Below are 9,044 nucleotides of genomic sequence, written 5' to 3' on the forward strand. Positions count from 1 at the left end.
GCAAGCGACTTGAAGGCACATAAAAACAACAACAACAACAACAACATATTTACTAATTCTAAGTGCAAAAAAACCAAGAAAAAAATACACTCCAATAGCTCTAAGTACACCTAGTGCTCAGACTGTAACACTAAAAAAACGAGAGTTCCTCAGAGAAATGACTGATTCAAGGATTGGGCAGGTACAAAATAAGCCTGGAACATCTTGCTATGACAAGGAAATATCTTCTCTTTAGTGAAGCTTTCACTAAATTTGTTATTATACTACTGTACTGGGAGTTTTACTTTGGATTAAAATATTTGTTGTAAAACTAGCTCTAAAGCAAATTAATAGAATGAAATGGAAAAATACTTTAATCTCACATAAAAAGAACACACTCATCACACTATTAAACCATCTAACAAAACTGCAAAACTCATACAGTTTGTGGCAAGGTTGTGAGGAATTATTGCTGATGGAAATATGTACTGACATATGGAGGCAAATATAGCAATAACTATCAAAATTTAAAATACATATACCTTTTGATGTAGAAATTTTACTTTAATTTTTCCTATAATCTTACATGAATACATAATGATATACGTACAAGACTGTTCACTAGAAATAACCCAAATGTCCATCAACAAAGGCCTGGTTAAATAAATTGGTATATCCATATAATGGAATTCTACGTAGCTGTAAAAAGAGAAGATGAAGATGGTCTCTACATATTAATATAAAAATCTCTAAAATAAATTATTAAAGTAAAACATAAGGTACAAAGTATGTTTATGCTACATGTATATTAAAAAGGAAAATATAAAAACTTCTACTTCTATTTACTAATATGAGAATAAAGAAACGCAGGCAGGACTGATAGAAAGAGTTGAAATGGCTGAAGTGCAAAAGTATTAGGGAGATTTTTTACTATATACTTTTTTCTACTTTTTAAAGCCATGTGAATATACAGCCTACTTTTAAAACAACATTAATAATTTTTTTAATAAAACCCTTTAAGCCCATAGGGAGTTCGGTTGGCCTGTAGGGAGTTGCACTGCAAACCCAAAGGTCAAGCCTCTCTAGTGATTCAAATCCAGTAGTGGTTTCACGAGAGAAAGATGGGCAATCTCCTCCTCTGTTATTTACAGTATCCAAAAAACCTTCTGGCGGGTCAGGTGTGAGGCAGTTCTGACTCAATGGCAATGAGTGAGTTAATTTAAGCACTTCCTCAGGTTACAAGAATTTCAGTTCATAAATGCAGGATCCATGAAAAAATACTTGTACATTTTCTAAGTCACATCAAATTGTTTTCTTTAAATAATGCAATGAAAGACATAGTTTGAAGTAAACAAAAACTGTCAAGACTTAAGTGATCAAGATTGTCTCTATGGAAAGAAATCCCCAGCTACTTTAGACATAGTTTCAAGGACACAACTACATAGAGTGTCTGACCTCAAATGGTACGATATGAGTTCAATCTGCTTTTCACCCATTGCTATCCTTAATTTGTGTATATTGAGTATTTGGCAAGCAGCTCTGATGGCTCTATGGAATAAGTATTACACTGCTAATGGAAAGGTTGGTGATATGAGCCCACCAATCACTCTACAAGAGAAAGAGTAGGCACTCTGCTCCGGTCAAGGTTTACAGCCTTGGAAAAATTCCTGTGTAACAGCTGTACTCTATCTTGTGGGGTCACTGTAAGTCAACAGTGGATTTGCTTTGGTTTAATTTAGAGTATTTAATACTTGTTTTCTAAGTCTATTCACCAGGAAGCAATTTGACTCTTTATACCAGCATTTCTCAAACATGACCAGAGCCGCTTATTGGTGCAGATCAGTGCTCTGCATCAGAAGTGCAGATTAGTGTTCCCCACAGTCAGAATCTCTGAATGTGATAGTAGTAATCCGCATTTTTTAACAAGCTTCCCAAATGATTATTAGGCATTCTAAAAATTCAGTAAAACTGTTCCACCAAGAAGCAGCCCTGGTGGTATGGTGGTTAAAATAAAGTATTTTAACCTCGGCTGGTTATAAATTCAAAGGGTCATAGGTTCAAAATCCCCCTACCACTCCTTAAGAAAAAGATGTTGTAGACTGCCTGCATAAGAAGCCATGGAAATCCTATGGAGTAGTTCTATTCTGTTTTACAGGGTCACTCTGATTTTGAAATAAGCTCTGTAACTCTGGGCTTTTGATTCCACCAAGAATAAATGTTCAAGAGTTATAAATAATTATGATGCTTAGTAATTAGCATATCTCATATATGTCACAAGGACACACTAGCCAGTTTGAAGGGTCACTCTTTGGCCAAATCGGTCTCATTTCAAGATAATAAAGGACTCTGCCTATGTTTTCATCTAGTTCTATTACGATTTTCTTTTCTACACTTAGATCTCCATTTCATATATATTTCATTCTGATGTATGATATGAAACTTTGATCTAATGAACCTTTTCCAAATGACTAGCCAGTTGTACCAACACTGTTTATTTTAAAAAGTCCGTCTATATTCTACTAATATGAGGTGTCACCATTATTTCAAACGAAACTTCATATGTCTTTAAGTCTACTTCTAGAACTTCTATTCTTTTCCATTGTTTTGTCTACTTCCATGATAAAACAAGAATGCAAAGCCTGAGGCTTGATCATAGATTTTAATACCTAATATATCTAACCCCTTTTCAAGGTTCTTCTTTGTCATAAGTATCTGGCTTTTTAAAATTATTTCTTTTCACACAGAGCTTAAAAAATAGCTGTGTAGTATCAAGGAGAAACTGTTAATTTTTATTATGTTCAATTTAAAAATTCAAGGAAAATTTAGGATACTGAGTATATAAAAGAAGATGTTATGCCTTACAATTTTTAAAAATCTACTTTTGTGTCATTCAGAAATATGAAATCTTTGCCTAAAACTTTTACAATCTTTCTTAATAGGCTTATTCTGGGTATTTTATTTTTATTGCTACTATACATATAATCTTTCCTTTGTTTTATCTTTTAAGTAGCTCTTATTTATAAGTATGAAAACAATTTTTGCAAATTGACCTAGCTAAATTTTCCAATTTTTTTCATTTTTTGTTTGGCTAGTATCTCTACTACAAAGTACTATTGAGGGGAGTTGGGGGGGGGCGGGGAGAGGGGTACAACAATGAATGAATGGAATTCCAAAATCTCTGTAGATGTTCATTGAAATGAAAAATAAAGAAATTAAATAAAAAAAGAAAAAGAAAAAAAAAGTACTATTGAAAGTGATTCCTGATTTACTGGTTAGTACAAATCCTGTGTTTCCCTATTATGTATAAGGTGACTGATTATTATCATGTTACAGAAGTATCTACTGATGACATTATTTTCATCCAGTCAAGAGTGCATGCTAAATTTTGTTGAATGCCTTTTCTGTAATGTAGACATGATCATATGAAGTGTGATATAACTTTTAAGATATCCTTGTTATTTAAAAATTGACAACTACTTTCTCATAGACTAAAATTTTAAAAATATTAATTTCAAACATTTATTCCAATTAATCATTTATTCATTGACTTTGCTTATGATCTCTTCATTTTTCTAACCATTCTAAAAATTTCTTCTTAATACATGCTGTCAAGTTGATTCTGACTTTAATCATATAATCATGAGCTTGTGTAGCACAGCATATTATATGTGCTGCACTGCTAGTCAAAAGGTTACTGGTTTTAATTCATCAGCTGCTCTGTGCGAGAAATATGGACAGTGTCTTACCATAAAGATTTACAACCTTAGAAACTCAATGGAAGGTCACTATGAGTATAAATCAAACAAAACGACAGTGGATTAGGTCTGAGGTTTTAAAACTCATATTACAGGGTTTTATTTTAAAATATTATTTAGGGTTATGGAGCTCCAACTCAAAGGCATGCAGTTTGAATCCACCAGCAGCTTGGTGGAGAAAGCTGGGCAATCTCCTCCCATGAGGTTATACTGTCTCTGAAAATCCACTGAAGGGTCAGCTATGCATCAGTTCTGACTCAGCAGTACAAACCAACAATAATAACATGGGGTTATACACACACAAATGGTTGGTGGGTTTGAACTGCCAGTCTTTGAATCAGCAGCCTGGTGCTTAATCACTCTGCTCCCACAGCTCCCCTTTCTTCTTCTCTTTAACTCAGTATTTCAGAGTTGGCTCTGACTCACAGCAACCTTATAGAAAAGAGTAGAACTGCCCTTTAGGGTTTCTAAGGCTGTAAATTGTAGCAACTGCTTCATCTTTCTCCCACAGAGAAGCTGGGATTCAAAGTGTCAATCCTGCAGTTAACAGTTTAACGCTTAGCCCACCGCACCACGAGGGCCCTTGATGATCCAGAGTATTCCATTTTCTAATATTAAATCGAACACTCTTTGCTGAAATAAATATTCCAATATTAAATCAAACCTTCATTGCTGGAATAAATCCACTTGCTGTAACATCTTTTGACAAATAGTAGTTTGTGGTTTAGGGCTTTGGTTTCGACAATACAAAAGCTTTTCTTTTCTGAGACTTTGAAATAATTCAGATAACACTGACAGTCGGCTTCAAAGATATAAACTAAGGGAGAAGGACAGGTAGGCAGTCTCGTCTCATAAAGATTTATAACCTCAGAAACCCTTGGAGAGTTGTTACAAGTCACTTCACAATAGTGAGGTTGGTTCTGACTATGTAAAATGAAACATTTTTCTTTTTCAATAATGTGAATACATTATATATTCAAAATATTAAATTATAAAAATTATAAAGATAAATCAATACTAACAATCCATTTTTATGGAAGAACACGGCATGTCTTAATGTAATTATGGACCTACCATCAACAAAAATTAAACTGATTTCAATCACAAAACACTAGTTTCTTCTAACCTTTTCTTTAGCACTTACCTTGAAGGGAATCCAGTTTTGCTTTAATTAGCATCCTTAACCTTGCTATTTCTTGTCTTTTCAGTTCATCTAGCTTTGTCCTCACATGGTGACTTACTAAATCCAGCTCTTTGCTTAGCCTTCCACTCTGTGAACAAAATTAGTTTTATCATTACTTTCTATCTTATAGACCAGATATAATTTTAAAAGGGATGTAAATGTGATAAGCAATTTTGACTTTAGATAAGTTTGCTATCCCAGGTATTATATTACTTTCAGAAAAGATTCTATTTGTAATTCAAAAAATGAAGATGTACAATTTAGAAAAGTATAATTAATGCACAAAGGAGGTGTGTAAAAAGTAATTTAAATTATAAAATAGTTCAACCACTTTAGAAAACCCTTTGGCAATTACATACCAAATGATTCCACCATTCCATGTTCACACATATAAAACTTGAACATGAATGTTCATAGCAGCATCATTTACAATAGCCAAAAAGTAAAAACTCAAATGTTCACCAACTGATAAAACATGTAGTATATTCATATAATGGAGTATTATTTGCCATAAAAAGGTGTGAAATATCATACTTTCTGTGTATGTATGAACCTTTAAAATATGCTTAGTGAGTGCTCACATCGACAGCACATATACTAAAATTAGAACAATATAGAGAAGATAAGTATGGCCCTGCATAAGGATCATGAGCAAATCTGTGATACGTTCCATATTAAAATATATATATATTTAATGAAACAAGCCATCTACAAAAAGCTATGGTATTGAATTTATATGAAATGTGCAAACATCTTGCATAGGGACAAATATCTTCTAGCTGGCTGGCCAGATAGTTGTCTTCCAAATTTCTTGGCTTAGAAAAGTGAGCATATCTAGGTCTGCACCTGTATGCTAAAATACTGCAATTGTTGTTGTTAAGTGCCATTGAGCTCATAGTGACCCTATGAACAAGAGATTTGAATCCTGTTCTATCCTGTGCCGTCCTCACCACCTCTGATACATTCAAATTCATTGCTAAACAGAAGATTTCAAAAGGCATTTTGAGAAGCCAAAGCAAAGTATTATAATGAAATGTGCAAAGATCTGGTGTTATAACACTAAAAGGGAAGAACACGCTTGACATTTCTCAAGGCACAAGGACTGAAGGAAAAAATGCAAGTTTTGAGTTGCAATGCTGAAGGACTCTGTGAGCAAACTGTTGAAAGAAGCAGGAAGTATCAAAAGAAGATGTAAGAGTCATTGTACCAAAAGACTTGGTCAACATGGAAACATTCCAGGAAGTACCATATGATCAATAAGCAATGGTAATGAAGGTTGAAGCCCAAGCTGCACTGAAGGTACTGACAAACATGAGGCTCTCAGAATTGATGCACTACCAGTTGAGGTACCAACACCCTCTATATTCAAGAGCAAGTTTCAGAGTCTCTTCTAACATCCATTTTGCCTTTTTCTTTCTTTTTTTAAAAATTTTTTAAATTTTATTTTATTATTTTCTTTAATTATTTTGTGTGTACCGTCAAACCAGATCTGACTGGTACAGGAGGAAATAGCCCCTCCTTCTCCAGCAGAGCAACTGGTGTATTTGAACCGCACACCTCTGAGATTGCAGTGCAGCTTCTTGCCAGTAGGCCACCAAAGTTCCCTTTCCTTTTTCTTTCTTCATGTTGTTGTTGTTGTGTGTCGTCAAATAGGAAACAAACTCATAGCTAATCCTCCAGCAGGTTTTCAGAGGCAGTTAATAGCACAGGAGGAGACTGCCCATCCTTCTACTGTACAGCAGCTGATAGATTCAAACCGTGTTACATCTGGATTGTAGCGAAACTTCTTACCACTGGGCCTTCAAAATTCCCTATGACATCATTAAGATCATCTGGTCTTCAGTCATTGATGTTCACTGCATCAAATCTATTCTTCAGATGGTCTCTAAATTCAGATAGTATATATCCTCAAGTTATATAAGTGTTATACAAGTGTTCAGGTCTTTCATTCATAGGGTCGCTATGAGTCATCTACGACTTGACAACGCTTAACAACAACAACATAGAGAGCTCTGTTAGCCTAGTGGATAGAAAGTTATGTTATGAAGCCAAAGGTGTGTGATTTTAATCTGCAGCTCTCGGGCCTGGTTTTACTTGATTTTGGTCAAATATTCTTCTAAGTGGCATATCACTGGTCTGTCCATTTGCTGTACAGAGGTAACTTGTGGTTGCTGTGATGCTAAACACTGTGACACTGATGCGTCAAATGCAATAGTGATTACCCTTGGTGGACAGAGTTTGGTGGAGCTCCCTGATTAAAACAAGCTTGGAAGCAGGAGTGACATCCACTTCCAAAATAGCTTGCCTCCGAAAACTCTATGAACATAGAGAAACTATGAAAGTTATACAAGTATTCAGGTCTTTCGTTCATAGGGTCGCTATGAGTCATCTATGACTCTACAGTATTTAACAACAACATATACTCAAGGCATAATTGAGGCTCCGTGAACTTGGTTTTGTTTCACTTTTTTTGCAGGGTCACCCATGATGGACAAGTTTCAGTAGAACTTCCAGAACTAAGACAGATTGACAAGCACTTCTGAAAGAATGAGTCTTTGAAACATTCCATTTCTAGATATGATTCTTCTTACAGGGTTCTTTAATTGGGACTCATTGGGAATGAGTCCAATCTTTTATCTCTAGTACTTAGCTAAGTGTCTGGCATGCTCAAATATCTGTTGAATAATTATTTACATTTACCTTTATTTCCTCTATGTCGGCTTTCTGGAGCTTTTCTCTGAAGTGTTTATCTGTTTCCAGCACATCAATCACTTGTTTCAGATATTCATCATAATAAAGTCCAGTATCCTTTAAATTAAAAATAAACAGGAATGTTTCTAAAATTGGTCTTTCTCTGCATCTAAAGATCTCAATTCTAAAAAACAATTTCTAACAAAATGACATTAAGGTGGACCTATTTTGACAGAGAGAAAAAAGCTGTATTCAGAATTTTGTCAGAGTAAAAAAAAACAACAAACAACAAAACAAACCTATATTCCAAAATCAAATGAAGAGTTTTGTACCAGAAATAATATATGTTTAACTGAGTATACGTCTGTCTCAGACAATGAAGACTTAACCAATTACATTGTTTTCCACCCTCTCCTATTGTTACCTCTTTCCTTATTATTTTCTGCCTCTCCTTTGAGTATAACTTAATGTTTTCTCAGCTTTTTAGCTATGTTAGAAACATATTATGATTAAATTTTATGCATTATCTAAAAACTATTCAAAATATATATAAATATTGAATAATTATTAAATAAGTATTATCTAACTTCAAACAATATAGGTATATTTAGTACTCCTTTCATTTTCTTCCAAAAACAGTTCCTAAATGTCTAATTGTATAAGTATAGGCAGTATTTTGCTATAATGACTGCCACAGAATTATTTTTATCATTTCACTTACTGGTGGTTCTATCTTTTCATTTTCCACAGGTTCAGTATTTTTTACTTTTGTCTTATCTATGTCTATAGGCACAGCTTCAAAAACAGCAAGTAGGCATGTAACCAAGAGAAAACAGTACTGTGATGGGATTGTCCTCCACCTCATCTGAAATAAAAGATTAAAGTTATGAAATTATTCTTTAAGAGTATGTATATATGCATTATTTTTCAATATTTTTCTTGATTGTCATATAATAATATTTTACAGTATGTTTCATTCATGTACATTGTATTATGCAATTTTTCATTTTACACTGGGTTTCATACAATCATATGCATTCTATTTACATTATTTTTATATGCATTCTTAAAACCACATTAATAATATATTCACTATCAAGAAGTTTAATAAAAGAATCCTAAGGGAGAGGTAAAAAGAGTGTAACTTTTAAAAATTAAACTTAAAATAGGTAACTAAATAAAATCAAGAGACAAATATTTTTCAGTCAAAATTTAAAAGGTTGTTGTTGTTGTTGTTATGTGCCATCGAGTCGTTTCCGACTCATAGTGACCCTATGCACAACAGCTGTAAACCCTGCTCTATCCTGCGCCAACCGCACCGCCTCTGACACACCCATCCCGATTACCCCAGTCATCGAATCAATCTATCTCATAGAGGGTCTTCCCCTCCTGCGCTGTCCCTCCACCCTCCCAAGCATGATGTCCCTCTCCAAGGA

General features: G+C 34.1%; 1 protein-coding gene across 2 annotated transcripts in view; it reads right to left on the reverse strand.

Annotated features, from left to right (window-relative positions):
- Positions 1–8,473, reverse strand: part of NUCB2 (nucleobindin 2) — a 27,165-nt gene extending 18,692 nt beyond the window's left edge. For both annotated transcript variants that reach the window (XM_006892039.1, XM_006892040.1), the window contains exons 1-3: positions 8,330–8,473; positions 7,618–7,725; positions 4,879–5,005 (exon numbers count right to left, since the gene is read on the reverse strand). In XM_006892039.1, the coding sequence (XP_006892101.1) occupies positions 4,879–5,005; positions 7,618–7,725; positions 8,330–8,473 (379 nt within the window). The remainder of the gene's footprint in view (positions 1–4,878; positions 5,006–7,617; positions 7,726–8,329) is intronic.
- Between the last annotated feature and the right edge of the window lie 571 nt (positions 8,474–9,044).

Source organism: Elephantulus edwardii, unplaced genomic scaffold (assembly GCF_000299155.1).
Source record: "Elephantulus edwardii isolate Elephantulus edwardi_28Jun2011 unplaced genomic scaffold, EleEdw1.0 scaffold00109, whole genome shotgun sequence".
Classification (NCBI taxonomy): Eukaryota; Metazoa; Chordata; class Mammalia; order Macroscelidea; family Macroscelididae; genus Elephantulus; species Elephantulus edwardii.